This window comes from Lemur catta, chromosome 22, assembly GCF_020740605.2.
Source record: "Lemur catta isolate mLemCat1 chromosome 22, mLemCat1.pri, whole genome shotgun sequence".
NCBI lineage: Eukaryota > Metazoa > Chordata > Mammalia > Primates > Lemuridae > Lemur > Lemur catta.
In genome coordinates this window covers 20058338-20075149 of record NC_059149.1, presented here as the reverse complement: position 1 = coordinate 20075149, position 16812 = coordinate 20058338, and the positions used below count along the sequence as shown (strand labels likewise).

Genomic DNA, 16812 nt, shown 5'->3' with positions numbered 1-16812 from the left:
CAGCCACCTAGCAGACAAAGCTTGTACTGATTGCTGCAAAAGAAACCATCCTAATTTCAAAGACTTGTGAAATGTAAAATGTGTCTAGGAATTAATGAAATATGATACGGATTTGTATTTATATAGTTTGGCCAAAAGCTGTAACCATTTTGCCTCATCTCTCTAGAGATATTCAGTGGGGCAAAAAGTAGAGGGAGGACTTTTTTGTTTCTATTCAGCAGCATCTCTGGCTCTTTCTGGTCTCATCCCCTCCCTTTGTAGGTGGGTCATGTTCTGACACTGAAGGATCCCCTTTGGAACTTCCAGCTGGTTTGCCCTGACTCTCACTTCATCCTCTCCCCTTCATTAGTTTTCTGGGCCTCCGGAAGGGGTCCCCTTTCCACCAACTAGACTCAGTGTTGTTTTTTTTTTAGTTTGCTTGAAAAATATTTGCCCAGAGTATTTGTAGAGACTGAGCCCACCCTCTGGGAAGGCCGGCTTCCCAGTCATTGACAGCCATCTCTGCTCAGACAATGGTGCTGTGGACAAAAAGTGTTGGATTTGGAGTCCAGAGTCCTGTCTCTGGGCATCAATTGTTTTCGTGTGAACTCTGAATTGTGAGCTATTACCTGGAAGTTCTGCAGTTTGCTTTCTTAGCCGTGCTGCCTAGAGGTAGGTGATTGTCCTGCTCACTCCATAACTTCTCTGGACCACCTCAAGGGTGGCTGACTGTGAGGGTATTACTCTGTAACAAGTAGACATGTGCCCTGAATTCTGCTTGTTCAACTATTAGCCCTGGCAGCAGATGCCTTTTTGTAATCCATCTGTCCAGAAGGATGCCTTTTAAAACTCACTGGAAGAAACTATACTAGGAGGTTCTGATTGTCATTAAAATGAGATGTTTAATGTAAAGGGCTCGGCACATTTTAAAAAGCCAGAAAATGCAATGTTTCTTCTTCCCATCTGATTTTAAATACCTTCCTCCCTCCTCCCTTCCCTCTTTGGGTGGAGGACATTCACTAAATTTGTTGTTTACTGGATCCCTTTAATTCTCAGCTTGTTTGCAGGGCAGATTGTCCTGTCTTGTGTTCAATAACTGAGTCTGTTCCAGCTCATGTCACTAAACTGTGATTACCTTCAAAATGCCATGATTTCAATTTTAAAATACGAAAATACTTTAAAACAGATAGCAGATAATAGCTAATTTACATTAAAGAACACAAGGCTCACTCTCCTCCCATTGCAGGTAGTTTGATTTTGGGAGGTGACAGTATGAAATCAAAGGGCAAACTAAGATGAAATACGCTTCCTAAAATTTTGTAACTCTTTTAAAACATAATAAATGAAGATAGGAAGGAAGTGGTTTAAAAATAATGCCTAGGAACATACAAAGCTTAGAAACTGGCATGTGTCTTTTCTGAGAGCTCCGTGTGTCCTTATATCTACCTGCATACTTGTATATCTAATGGCCATCTCAAAGTCAACACGTCTAAAATTGAACTATTTTCTCAAAATCTCTGCCAGCTTTGGTCTTCCCTGTCTTCGTTGGTGGCAACTCCACCCTTCAAGTAGCTCAGGTCTACAACTGAACTGTTTTTCTCTGAACCTTTACCCCCTGCCCGCACCTCAGCCATCTCCCCTCGGTGTGTGAGGTACCTGTCCACTGGTCTCCCTGCTCTGCTCCAGTCTGTTCTCAAAACGATAGAGTGACCCTTTAAAAATATAAATTAAATCTTATGTCTCTGTTCAGAACCCTTCACTGTTAACCATTATATCCGTGGCCACAAGGCCTTGAACCACACCACAAAGTGGTTCCCGGCATCTGCAGAGGTGCCCTGGAGCATTGCAGTGAACTCGCAGGGTCCCTCGGGGTGTCTGAATCTTCAAGGGAAACCAGCGCCAGTCGCTGTGTGAGCTGCCAGTTCCAGGGAGTTCGCAGGGTCAACGTTAGATTGTGCCTTCTTCTTGATGATACAAGTTGATGAAGCTAGATTTTTGCCAGTTGTTGTCATGAAAAATTAAGTGCTGTGAGACAATGAGCGGTAGTGTTCAGTCTGCTCCAGGATTTGAGAAGTTGTGTGGTCCCCAATAGGGGACTTCCATTAGTAAGGATGGTTATTTAATAATGAAAAAAGTAGGTTTTCTTTTCTCTAGTTTTTTTCAAATGGACATAAATTGTTAGATGCAAACAACTTAAGTATTCATATACTGTTTTTCTGTTAATAAGAGGAACTTTTGGGTATTTCCTTTTAGTCTAGGAGTGTCATGAAAACCTTACACATTAAGGGCTCTGTGAACCGAGAAAACGTGGGGACCTCAGCCCTACACTGTGCTCTTGCCCCAAGCCCCATTGTTCTCTGCACGTTCTCCTTCCATGCCCTCCGCCCCAGCCACACTGGCCTCTTTGCTGCTTCTCACTCATCTGGACCCACATGCTCCAGCCTCTGGGCCTTCCCTCTGCCTGAAATGCTGTTGTTTTTTTTTAAATATTTGCATGGCTCACCCTCTTCAAGTCTTGCTCAAATGTTGCCTTCTCAACGAGCCCTCCCATGACCACAATATGTAAAAATATATCCACCCTCACCCCAAACTGGTATTCCTGGTCTATCTTTGCTCTATTTTTTTTTTCATAGCAAATATCTCCTCCTATCAGATAATTTACTCATTTATTATGTTTATTGTTTATTTTTAGCTCCCCCCACTCGAGGTGGAAGTCTTTCCTTCAGGATTAGATTATGTACTGTCTCTGCGATGCCTGGGAAATAAATGCCATAGATAAGGATGGCCAACGAGACTTCCTTTCCTTTCTCAGAGGGCGTTTTTTCTTTGGGGTTTTTTGTGTATTTTGCTTACATTGTACTTAACTCTTCTTGACCATCTTTGATTCTAGCTGTGACAGCTGTGCGTTGGTACTGGCTCCCTCATCTCTTGGTTCCAGGCCTGTTTCAGTGTCTTCAGCCTGAAGAATGACACAGGGGTCATATTGCTCGCTCTAGTCCTTTTATTCCACTTGCAGCTAAAGTCATTTCTTCCTATTCTTTAGGATTCTTATGACTTTTGCATTTCCCTAGTTTATAAACAAAATTTAACTAGGTAACTTGTTTTCTACACGTAACTCTCAGGGTACACTTTACAAATGCAGGGTGGGGGGACTTTGGACACCTTAGCCTAATTTATTTTTGTGTCCTAGTTTTATTACAATTACATAAAATTTTAAAGAATTTTAAAAATTCAAAGTAAATATGAAATAAAAATATATCTGCTACCTTTGCTGTTGTCAGTTTATCCAGAACTTTCCAGGGTTAGCCATAATGAATTAGAAAGTCAGTGCTGTGTGTTAATAGCATAGCATGGAAGACAGTGGAGGAAGTGGACCCGGTGGATGGCTCAGTCCTTGCGCTTTTTAACAACAGATCTATTGAGTAACTTCAGCCTATTCTGATACAAAGTGGAACTCGAGACAGTAGTATGTGACAGATGGGATTTTTAAAAGGCAGTGCTATAACAAAAGTCTATATTAAGTGCTCTGAGAATACAGCAGAGTATGATTCTTAGAAAAGCTGTGATTTCACCTGGGCTCTGTAGGGTCAGTAAGAGTTTGCAGAATTTGGCATGGTGGGTGAGGGGGTGATGACAAAAGCAAAGGGAACAACAGGTGTAAGGGGTGTGTGAGCACAGCCTACATTTCTGTGTGACCCCCACCTCTATCATTTCCCTTGTGCCGGGAAATGCTTATAAGAAGGCCTAATGGTTATAAAAAGATAGTCAGACTCAGTGATCTGATCCTTCATTTGAGCCATCATGCCCAGCCTGTAAGGTTATTTGATCAAGAAAAATAGGGCAGGCCGGGCATGGTGGCTCACACCTATAAATCCCAGCACTCTGGAAGGCTGAGGCAGGAGGATCACTTGAGGCCAGGAGTTTGAGACCAGTCTGAGCAAGAGCAAGACCTCGTCTCTACAAAAAATAAAAATTAGCCAAACATGATGGTGTATACCTGTAGTCCCCAGCTGCTCAGGAGGCTGACCTGGGGGGGGGGGGGGGGGGAATCCCTTGTGCCCAGAAGTGCAAGGTTACAGTGAGTTTTGATCACACCACTTGGAATTCAGCTTGGGTGACAGAGGTGAGACCCTGTTGTTGGAAAAAAAAAAAAAATAAAGAACAAAAATTAAAAGAGAAAATTAGGGGAAATAAAGTTGAACTATAGAAAAGAAGGGAAAATCCGAACTACCAAAAGCATGTAATACTCAGCAGACTAGAGGGACAATGTCTTGTGTATTCAGCGAAACAAAACTGGGTATCATCCCCTCTGAGAGGGATCCTTTCGTCTGCTTTCTCAAGTGTGAGCAAGGCTGGGCTACATTGTTTTTTATGTCCCTAATATACAGTGGCCTTTGTGTTCTGGCTCCTGCTTTTATTGGGGCTGTAAAAAGATTACAGACACCCCAACAATAAACATTCTGAGAATGTGAGGTCATAGTAATGTGACCTCACAGGGAGCCAGGTCCTTAGAAGGCCACTTGGATCAGCAGACGCTGGACATCCAGGATGAAGAGTTTTGGGGATAGGCTCGGGAGAGAAAATATGGCCCAGGCATGCCCCCAGGGGTTGTGATGGACTCTTCTTGGTGTCTTTATTGTTGCTGGTGAGTTTGAATTGCCATCATATTGCCAAGCTTTCTGATTTAAAACCAGCAATTTTTGTTCTCGTTCAAGTAATCTCATAAGTTCGACAGGATGAAACCATCAATAACGGAGCTATTTGTTCTCACTTTATTCCTTATTTTCTCCTTTTACTGAAGGTTGTTTGTTTGTTTGTTTGTTTGTTAAGGAAGATCCAGAGAAGCCTGATGTGCACAGATTTTAAAATTATACCTTGTGAATGTTTGGAAAATTAGGTGAAATCAACTGCACTGGGCAAGAATAGAAGAGGCAAATATGTAGAATGAGAAACACAAGAAATAGTTTTAAATGTGTACTCCTTAGGATAAGCCTCTTATATTGGAGCAAAATTGGGCCAGTACTACCTATGTGGTATAATTACACTATTTGCACAGAATGATTAAATAAATGTCATGAATTTGCCCTGAGAAGTAAGCAATAAGTAGTAGTTTAATTGAGAAGAAAAATCTTTTCTTTGACATTTGTTTTTACTACACGATAGCTATTATATAGAGAGAGGAAAAGAATACATGGAAACACAACTCCAGGGATTTTATTTTTTCTAATTATAAAAATTACTTGATTGTAACTATTATAGTTCTTGGAGTAAATGTTTTACATTTCCATCACTGATATGGGAAAACAAAGTAATCATGAATTGCCTAAAAGGAATTTCTACTATGAGTTTACTTGTTATGGGTATGTTATAGATAATAATTAACAATGCATTTTCTGATAGGATAAATTTTACAAAACTAACTGGTAATGTTAACTCTATGAAGGGAAGGTTTAGGTTTTATTTTATCATAATGAAGCAATTTATTTTAATTGGTGGATATTTTCTGTTGGAAAATTGTTCAAAAGTGGCTTCTTGTTTAAGGGGAGAGTTCCCATCTACCCTGGTCTTCCTGGGTCAGTTCTAGTTTATGCCTGTTGTTCTGGCATTGGTGTCAACTGTGGTTTAGTGTTTTATTGAGACTTTTCAAAAATGAAGCATTTTCATTAACAGTTGCAGTAAAATAAGCCAGCATGGGTTTAGAAGACCTCCATTTTGGACTACAGGTTTCTCCCATGGTCTCATCTGGGAATGTGTGAGTTGACGTTTTGACATAGTTGAATCTAAGAGATAATCTAGGATAACCTGTTTCTCTTTTCCCTACTCTTTTAGCTCCCTTTCTAGGGCAGTTTGGGGGTACTTGCTGGTAAAGTGTGCTTGGCTTAGAGAGGAGTTGCTAGGGACAGTTAATTCCTTCAAGTCTGGGGCCAGTCAGGGAAGGATGAGGCTCTGCAGCTACTTGTTTTACCAGTTGGTTGTACAGTGGCCCCAGCTGCATGCTGAGTGACAGTGAAGCTGCCAGGCCACCACTTCCTTGGTAGGTCAGTGGGAAATGGAAAATTTTGAGGTAGAATAAATGACAAGATAGAGGCTGAACAGTTCTGCTTAAAAATGTATTCATTCTTGCTACAGTGGTTTTTATCATGTATTGCATGGTGTAAGTTTATAACACTTTTTAGGTTCAGATTTTTTAAAATACAACAATTTGAGTTATAACATTTACCTTTTTAAAGTATAAAATTAAGTGATTTTAGCATATTCAGAGTTGCTTAGCCCTCACCACTATCTTACCAATTGAGTTGTAACATTTACCTTTTTAAAGTATAAAAGTGGTTTTAGCATATTCAGAGTTGCTTAGCCCTCACCACTATCTTAAGGATGTTTTCATCACCCCGAAAAGAAATTATGTACCCATTAGCATCATTATTTTTTATTGTTAATAGTTTTTTTTATTTTGTAACTATTACATCTTTAATGATTTTGTCATCACTGTCGCTCTTCAGAGAGTCCTAGTTTAAATAATAAATGGTTACTTACAATGCAGGCCATGTTAAAGAATTTTGCAATAGAGCAAGGGATGTGAACTCCGTACATAGGCCTAGTTCAGCCTGGCCTGGAATGGCTTTTATGATTTCCAAGGTTGTAACAAAACAACAACAAAGCAGCATGTGTGACACAGACCTTGTGTGGCCTGAAAGCCTAAAATATTTACTATTTGGTTCATGTTGGAAAAATTTTGAATACCCCTAGTTCAGAGTCTATGGATGGAAGAGTGTATTGGAAAGGCATTTAAGGACAGTATTTTGTTGCCAAGTTAAAATGAAGATTTGGAAATGAATGTCTCCTCATTGGTTTTAGTGGGATAAATGCGTGAGGTGATGCTCTAGAGCTGGCCACAGGCTATAGTTTGATGCCTGTGAGACTTCCTTCCTTCAGTAGGTGTGCTGAGGTCGAAGTTACTTTATACTAATTACTACAACATTATTTTCCTTTTTCTCCATGTCAATTCTGTATAATACCAAAGCAATAGAAGGGATCTTAGCAGAAATCCAGGCAGTGGCACCAAGCTGATCTCGCCGTCATTGCATTCTCAACTGCCATGCACTCAAAGTAAAAACAAGGCCAGTTTCACCTAAAAGTGTCCTTGGTGAAGCCAGTGCAGATTAATTTTATTACCTGTCTACACTTCAGTTCATGTCTTTAATTTCATATGTGATGAAATGGGAATAAAGCACCTGATGGCTAATTCCAGGAAAAGCACGTACATGTCATTTGAGTTGGGGCGATAAGCTAGTCACTTTTTCCGTGGAAAGTCATTTTTCCTTGCAAGAATAACTGACAAACTATGGTTCTCGGCATACGCTTTTTCAAGAATGAATATTGTAAGCCTATTGCTTTAGGGAAAAACCAACAATATTTATAGCCAATGATTAAAGTTCAGGTTTATGATCAAAAATTAGAATTTTGAAAAACTTACATCTGCCACCAAATGTTTGACAGCTTCCCGGTACTTAGACTTTTCTGAAGATACTGGTTAGTAACATTAATGAATGTGTTTTCTTTTATTGTATAATGAAATGTGTCAACAAATATTTTGCAGATGACCAATGTGTAATGTTACAAAATCATGCATGAGTAAAAGATCCGTTCAAAGTATAAGACAGATTTTAATGTAAGAATACAAAAAGTTCATTGACGTGAGTTTAGATTCTATGTTGCAACTAATTTTTAAAGACCACCACTTGTCTTATTTTGGAAAAAGACTACCACTTGTCTTATTTTGGTGTCATATTAAAAAAGAATATGTATAATTATCTGGAAAGGATATTAAAATATTCCTCATTTTTTTAGTTAAATATCTGTGTGAGGCCAGATATTCTTAATATACTCCAACCACAACAATATTGAATATAGGAGTGGCTGAGAATCCAGCTGTCTTCTATTAAGTCAGCCATTAAAGAAATTTGTAAAAAAAATGGAAAACACTGTCACTTGTTTTGCTAAATTTTGTTTGGGAAAATATAGTTATACTTAATAAAAATGTAGTATTTATATTATGATATGGATTTATTAAATGAATTTATAAATATTTAAATTTTTTGTTTTAATATCTAATATGAATAAACATCAAGAGATATAGCCTACATAAACAAAGGCTCTTTGAAGTCCTCAATAATTTTAAGACTATAAAGGTCTGAGACCAAAATGTTTGCGAACCAGTTGTATAGGGTTTAGGCAATTATTTCTTGAGTCCTTTGAAATTTACTAGCTGAAAATACTTTTATAAATATTTAAGTATAAAATGATCTCGTTTAAAATAGTTTTCATTTAGTTGGTTATACAACGTCATGATAATTTCATCAGATTTAATATTTCCTTTTGTGCCATCCAAGAAAAATCTTTTCTATTGTTTTGTTTTCCTCCTTTATCGACTCTCACAGCAATGCTGGGGTGAAAACAGCTCGGCTGGAGGCTCATTCTGAAATGGGGAGCACTGAAATTGTGGAAAAGGAGACCTCAGAAAATCTCAGTAATGGTACCAGCAGCAACGTGGAAGCAGCCAAAAGGTTGGCCAAACGCCTTTATCAACTGGACAGATTCAAAAGATCGGATGTTGCAAAACACCTAGGCAAGAAGTACGTTCTGACCCAAAGCTGTGTTGTTTGAGTTTTATCCTATTTTGTGTGGGTGTGTTTGTGTTTATATTAATAGCTTCCATTCCAATAACCAAGTCTATTCTTTCTTCTTGTTTATAGCAATGAATTTAGCAAACTAGTTGCAGAAGAATATCTGAAGTTTTTTGATTTTACAGGAATGACATTGGATCAGTCTCTCAGGTATGATTTAAACATTACTTCTATTTTTCGTTACCTCCAAATGATTCTTAGCAGAGAATGTAAGGTGCTATAGCTAGAATATGATTTCATTTTTTTAAACCCTGAGTTATAAGTTGAGTATTCCTTACCTGAAATGCTTGGGACTAGAACTGTTTTGGGTTTGGGATTTTTTTCAAATTTTGGAATATTTGCATTATACTCATCCAGTTGACCAGACAGCATCCCCAATGTAAAAATGTGAAATCTGAAATGCTCCAATAAGCATTTCCTTTGAGCGTCATATTGGCACTCAAAAACTTTCAGATTTTGGAGCATTTTGAAATTCAGATTTTTGGATTTGGGATGCCCAACGTGTACTTGATGAACTTAGCTCAGATTGTATTATAGATATTAAACATAGCAGAGAGTAAGAAAAACATACTGTTTTTATGAAATCGCACAGGAACTGATATTCTGCATCTAATGGTGAGCCCAAGTCCAGATGGCATAGTGAAGAATGGTGGCAAAGCAAATCTGGAGAACAAAATGGAATCTGTGGGAGTTTTTCTGTTTTTCAATTTTTTTTATTGTGGTAAAATACGAATAACATAATTTACCATCTTAGCCATTTTTAAGTGTACAGTGGTATTAAATACATTCATAATGTTGTGCAACCATCACCACCATCCATCTCCATAACTGTTTTCATCTTGTAAAACGGTAATTCTAGCTTCCCCACTTTCCCCCTTTACCCCAACCTGGCAACCACCATCCTGCTTTTCATTTGAATGATTACTGCTCCAAGTACCACATATAAATGGAATCTCATAGTATTCGTCTTTTTGTGACTGGCTTATTTCACTTGGCATAATGCCCTCAAGGTTCATCCATGTTGTAGCATATTGCAGAACTATCTTCATTTTTAATGCTGAATAATACTCCATTAGTGGTATGCCACCATTTGCTTATCCATTCATCCATCTATGGACACTTGGGTTGCTTCCATGTTTTAGTTATTGTGAATAATGCTGCTATGAACGTGGGTGTACAAATATCTTTTTGAGACCCTGCTTTCATCTCTTTGGCGTAGGGAGTTTGGTTTTTGAATGGTCAGTTTAAAAAAAAAAAAAAAAAAACGTTTACAGGTGTTGAATTACAGAATTTTTTTCCTAAGCATTTGCTTATAGCCAAATTGCCTTTTAAGATGATACTTTGGAATTAACTCTTGAGTGGAATGAAAATGAATATAACATAATCAGTGGAAAATATCTGTAAAATTGTTTCCCAGCAATATCTACTTTTTGCTGACCTTTTCAAATGAAGATGTGTTTAAAACACATTGATCCTTTTAATATTGTATTGCAAATTTCTAAGAGCAGCTGAAGATAAAACCCAGTCAGCATTTAATCTTACAAACTATTTATAAAATGCCGACACTTGGAAGAATTCTGAGATCATCTAGCATGACCCTTTAATTTTACAAATTAGGAAACTCAGGCTGGGGAGGTACACTGGCAATGTCTGAATTAGAGTGTACTACAGTGATTTATTCTGTGGCTCTTTCCATGCATCAAGGGTACTCATAAGTTTTCTAATGAAAACAGGTAAGAGTGGAGCAAAGATCTACATTTTTGCTTTGCATTCTGATGTGGTTTCTTAAAGTTATGGAAGATTAAAGTTTAATCAGTATAATTTAGGTTAACAAACTATATATCTATAATAAGGATGAAGCCAAAATTTTCATAGAAATAAGGTTTATTGTATGTATGGTAAGATTTCTTAGTATATTTTAAATCATGTTTTTGCTTCCCCTCTCATATTTAGGAAAACGCATCTATGTTGTCAAGTGAGGGTCATCTGGATTAATCTATAGTAAAATGTACTCTTATTGGCTGGTTTCATTAGTGGTTCTAGGCATATTTCCTATTTTAAAAAGTTTTATACATAAATTATTCCATAATTTAAGGAATAAGCTAGAGTTTTATCTCCCAGTTTCCTCTTCATATAACAAATTAATAATAAACTGTGATAAGACAAAATTACCAGAAATGTGCTGTGCACATGACATTGTAATTGTAATTTTGACAGTGGGTTACTGGAGGTTACAAACATGTAACAAAACAACAAAAGAATGCTGATGTGTGTAGAGTTTTAAAATTAACATGGCCTGTATGATTATGCATTGAGTCTTAAGTGTTCTTTGTTTTTTTAATTGACCTTTTAAAGTTGGCTACTTGACACTTAATGGGTAATTACCTACCTTTCCTAGGCTTTCTTGATGTATTCACACCCCTGTTACCAACCTGTCGTCTTCTCTATTGACATTTTGTACAATTTAAATACAAATATATATTTATATCGAATGACCATCTAGGAAGTGATTTTGTTTTAAAGAGAGAACTGTATAATATCTTTGTATAATTAATCTCATGTCTATATAAATCAACTTTAACTGTCAAACATAAACAGTGTGGTTAAAATTTTCTAAAATTTCACTTTTTTCTCCTTAATTCTTTTTTAGGTATTTCTTTAAAGCATTTTCTCTTGTGGGAGAAACTCAAGAACGAGAGAGAGTTTTAATACACTTCTCCAATAGATATTTTCATTGCAACCCAGATACCATTGCTTCACAAGGTAATCTGAATGTAAATTCTTGAATTTCTTTTTTATAACAATGGTTATTTTCCTTATTATGAAAGTTGCATTTTATTGTGGAAAATACAGAAAGTTGCATAGAAAAAAAATCATTTAAGTATCTCTAATTACCTAAATATAACTGTGAACACTTTGACTTCCTTCTAGTCTATTTATATAATATTTAATGTCACATTGGAATCATTAAAGAGTTTTATTTCCTACTATCCTTTTTATTTCACTGTGGGCATTTTCTCATGCCATTAACTACTCTTTAAAAGCATAATATTTAATTAACAGCACGATATTCTTTACTCTCAATTATTTTTACGCTGTTTTCCAATTCAATAGTGTGACCATACTTTCTTTAAATCGTTTGTGCTTTGCCACTTGTTTATTTTTGTGATTAGTTTTGGAAATGTCTCTGGTGCTTTTGTTTGGTAATAACACTGACCACTGACTTTCATCTATGATTTTAATGAACTATGAGTCTGTGTTTATTGTACCATTTTTACGTAGTAAACGATTTAATCGTAAACTACTTAATCGTTGGCCTGCCTTGTGAAGAAGAGGTCTTTTCTCCATTCCAAGTCCTGCAATAAAACCAAGTTTTCAGAGTTTGAAGTCAAGCACACTCAGTTGCAGTTAGAAAATCTTGCATAAACTTTCAAACTCAAATAAATCACTGTGACCAGGTGTATAAGAAATAGTATTTATCTCTTAGCTTCGTTATTGCCAATTAACTGGGGCAAGTGTACTTGGCATTGACTAAGGTGTTTGCACCTGCCCTCCCTCTGTCCCCCAGGCTGTAGCTGCAGTCAGTTCATCATCTGATTATTAAGGTCACATTCCTATCTGTAAACTGGTGCTATTTGGACCAGTTATTCACTATCTCTATCACCTTTAGTATTGACTGGAGAACGAAAAAGACAGAAGAGGGTTGTTTTTATCAGAACCTCCTTCAGATCTAAAAATATGTTGACATTTCTGGGAAAAATAATGAATTGGCTGTTGATAAGCATATTTGAGAGTTGGCTGCTGAGTTTTACAAATACTTATCAGGAATGTGTCTTAAATGTATGTAGATAATGTGATAATAAAATGGAACTAGAATATATTTTTAGGCATTTAGTAGCATTTACTTAGAGACTGATAACAGAAATCACCTACCATACTAAAAAACTTATACTTTTAAAAATAGGCTGTCTTTAATTTATGAATTTAGTAATTAAGCATTTCTATGCATTTAGCATAAACTTGATAAAATTTTTACTGCATCTAAGTCTATTGTACTTGTATTGAGAACTAGTAGGGAAAGGATAAGGAGAACAACTAACTGTAATGCTTGGAAATAAGAAACAACTCTTCATGCTTTTTCTTTTCCTGTATAAAGGAAGGAAGAGTGATGTTGCCATTTAAGTGTGAAACGATCCTTCTGGCTTGGGCAACTTTTTTTTTTCCCCAATTATTTAATTTTTTAATCTTCACAGAATATTTCAGTATTTTACTGTGGTCTAGTCCATAGTTCTTAAACAAAACCATTCAACCTAAATCTTGCCTTTAAAGAATGGCAAGAAAACCAGGCACACTGGTACACGCCTGTAGTCACAGCTATTTGGGAGGCTGAGGCAGGAGGATCAGTTGAGCCTAACACTGCAAGGCTGTAATTTGCTGTGATCATACCTGTGAATGGCCAGCCACCGCACTACAGCCTGGGCAACATAGTGAGACCCCATCTCTAAAAGAAAATAAAAAAAAACAGTGGCAAGAAAGAGAAGGATTACTGCCTATACCCAAACAATAAACAGTGGTAAACTTAAATCTTGGTTTTCTTTAACTTTCACTTCTTTCTCAATTCACTTTCCTTCCAGAAAGTAAAAAAGTTACCATGTTAATTTGTTTCCATTTTCATATTCCGTTATAGAAAATTGAGAAAATATAAATAAAAAGATAAAAATTATAATCTCACTACCTATAATCTCTTTTAATATGGTGCTTATTCTTCTAGATGTATTTACATTTAAATAGAATTATACTGTATATGTTTCATATAATTTATTGTGAGATATCTTTCCATTTCAACATGAATATGTGGACAACATTTTTAATGACTTTGACATAACAGAATTGTTTCTGGAGGGTCATGTTTACTTATCTCCCATTGTAAACAATATTTCTGTGTAATATACTTGTGCTTTGTATAGACCCTTACTTGTTGCCTTAGTTAGTATAAGCCCGAGAAGTAGATCTGTTGTGTCACAGGGCACCGTACATATGTACTGTCAAATTGTCTTCCAGAGAAGTAGGAACAATTTACTTTATTAACAGTAGGGTCCAACTCTGTGCACTGAGGTTCTTTCTATAATTTATTCTTGGCCATTTTCTGTCCCCTAAACAAATATGATTGGTTGTGCCTAAGTCAGTATCTGTGTTTTCATAGGTCCTTAATGTGTGCTGTTTTAATGATACTAAGGGGCAATCCAACAGTAAATAGTAATCAATGCTTTTCTGTTCTTATCTCTCTCTTTAGATGAAGTCCATTGCCTTACCTGTGCAATAATGCTCCTTAACACCGATCTACACGGCCATGTAAGTGTCGGCTTGTGAAGCTGTCTTACAGAAATCTACAGCATCGTGGGCTGATTAATCTTTGCTTTTGTGTCCATATATGTTTATTCTCTGCCTCCCTTTTCCTCATTCTCTGCCTGGTTCCCATGGCAGGCAGATAAACATAAATCCTTGAAAAAAATAACTTTTTTATTTTACATGTTAACACAGAGCATAATTTTAAATGTCATTTAGGTACCTGGAGTTGTTTTTGCAGTAATAGGTGGGTTCTGTACCTTCTCTCTCCACTAGATGGCATACAGAGCTTTTACTTGTTTTCATTTTGGTTTTTGATAGGTATTATAGTTGGCAATATAATGATGAAAAGAGAGTATAAGTTCTGAAAATGTCAATTTTGTTATCACTAAGTACAGTAGTAAGCCTAAGAACTCAGCCTTTTCTACACTTCTCAGTTCCCCTTCTTTTACTAGTTGCAATATCAGAATAACCTACTTATCTTCTATTTAAAATAGAAAATGAACTTCTTATAATTATCAAGGAACTTTCACCTTTCACAGATGTGGAATTTTGGCATTTACTTGAACTCTTCATATTAGAGAAAACGAGAATATTTTAGTTAAATATGGATCAATCTGTACTTAGAACAAAAATTATCTCAAAGTATATCATCCTTGATTTGCTACAATAAAATTCATCTCACAATTTTAAAAATTACATTAAAAGAACTAATACTTAGGTAGCTGTTCTACTAGTCACATAATTCTCTTTTTGAAACTATAGTGTTTCCCTTTACAGAAGGCAAGATGGAGCCATGTGGGACCATTAAATTAGAGTGGTGATAGTAAGAGGACTGGGGGACAAAGTCTCCCATCATCAGCAAAGTGAAGGGGGAGATAACAGTGATAGACCCGTAACCTTAACATTGTCTTTATGTATCTCAAAATACTAAACTAGGAAGTTCCTTTAGCAATTTATAAGAGGTGGATTCAGAATAACTTAGTGGCTGGTAGCCATATACAGCATGTGTTCACAGATTATACAGACTCAGGATATAGATACTTCAGGGAGCATTCTTGGGCTGTGTTATATCATGTGGAAATGTACTGTGATTCCTACAGTGTGAGGCTTGAAATGAGTGTCAGAATCTAACGTTCATCCAGTTTAAGGGAATAACCAATCTATGAGTTGTCCGGACCTCTCTTTTGCGGTTACCGGTCAAGCAAGTTTTCACTGCTTTTTTTTCTCCCTGTTTTGTGTACTCTGCCTCCTCCTTTACCTCCCAATCCCCAATTTCTTAACTTTCTGGCCAAAGGAGGTAATTGTGATTGTGCTTGTGCACATATAACGTTGATCCAAACCAGCGATTCCCAGCGTGAAGATATCTTCACGTCAGATATCTTGAGGGTCCCGTGAACACATGAGCTGTGTGCATTTAGCATCTGTTGAATGTGGAAAATGTGTAATGGGGTGGGGGGGAAGAATCGAGGAGGATTCCTATTTAAAGGTTGAGCATCTCACAGAACTGCTGTAGAGGTTGTCAGATTTTGGGGAGTTTATCTCTATTAAATCCTCAATTGCTTTTTAAAAAGATAATATAGCTTTAAAATACTCTCAAATAAACATGTATTTTGTTAATCACAATAATTTGAAATATAGCAGCAAATAAAGGTGTGAGGATTATTTTCTTATTCAGATATCTCCACATGCTTGATGTCCAGGCAAGCTGTGGCCACCCTAGTGTGTGTGTAGCCCATAGGTTCAGAACCACAGATCTAGACAGACCATTTGCTGTCGCCCTGTCTTTAGACAACTTTTGAGGGACTGTAAAGAGATTAGATGAAGCGCCGTGCTGCTTTGTGGCAACTGGGATGGAAACACCAGTTTATATAAATGAACATTTTAATATTATCTTGAGTTGTGCCAATCATAGATAATTAACAATTGGTTATAATAGCAAAATTACTGATGTAATAGGGAGAAAAATGTAAACAATAGGAGAAATCTCTATGTCACCTTTAGGATCATGGTTTTGCTCCTGTTTTCAGATTTGTGTAAAAAAATGTGTGCTATATACTTAGGATTGTCTGTTATTTAGGTTTTCTACATTAGTTCTTTATCCTTATTTACAATACATGCTCTTACATGTCTATTGAATGTATAGTAGCTATCATAAGAACTAACCATATAAAAATATGTTTCTCTTATCTTCCTCCTCTGGATTCATTTTCAAAATAAATTTTCCTTCTAGGTGGTAAGTTTTGATCCATAATTCTGGATGTAGCTTCTCTTGCATCATGACTGCCTGATTGGTTTTTTTTGTTGTTGTTTTAGTGTCTGTTTGACTTATTAGCATGAGGTTGAATCATTCAGAAAGTAAAGTGAATTATTTCTACTGTCTGCCCCTTTTCACCTTCTCCTTAATACCTAGGCTATCAACACCTGTTACTTGGTCCGATGCCTGAATAATCCTCTTGGAGAGTAAACTAATAAACTATTTTCCTTTTCTTCCTTACCATTGTGTCATGATAGGAGAATAACAGCATGCTCCTTCTAAGAAGTGTTGAGACCAGCTTGCCCTCATGCTTTCAGTAGGGGAGGGCTAACTTGGGAGATTAACTTTTTTTGGCTGTTCTTGGAGAATCTTTCCTTTACTCTGAGGAATGATGCACTGAAAATGCGTTGGTATGGGCCTCGGTTTGGCCTGCTAATTTCCTTACTAATAAAGTGATGGAATGTATACTAATAAATACTTCTAACAAAGCTCAGTGTGACATGTTGGAATGCCTATCTATCTTTGTTTTTCTAATGTCTTTTCTCA

At 36.6% G+C, this 16812-nt stretch overlaps 1 protein-coding gene across 3 annotated transcripts in view; it reads left to right on the top strand.

The window, feature by feature from the left end:
• The window catches only part of PSD3 (pleckstrin and Sec7 domain containing 3), a 311983-nt gene that overhangs the window by 101038 nt on the left and 194133 nt on the right, over positions 1 to 16812 (top strand). For 2 of the 3 annotated variants that reach the window (XM_045535244.1, XM_045535245.1), the window contains exons 4-7: positions 8418 to 8612; positions 8733 to 8813; positions 11314 to 11426; positions 13957 to 14015. In XM_045535244.1, coding sequence (XP_045391200.1) covers positions 8418 to 8612; positions 8733 to 8813; positions 11314 to 11426; positions 13957 to 14015 — 448 coding nt within the window. Of the gene's footprint in view, positions 1 to 4526; positions 4625 to 8417; positions 8613 to 8732; positions 8814 to 11313; positions 11427 to 13956; positions 14016 to 16812 lie in introns of those variants that run through there. The other variant, XM_045535247.1, reaches the window with a different exon arrangement.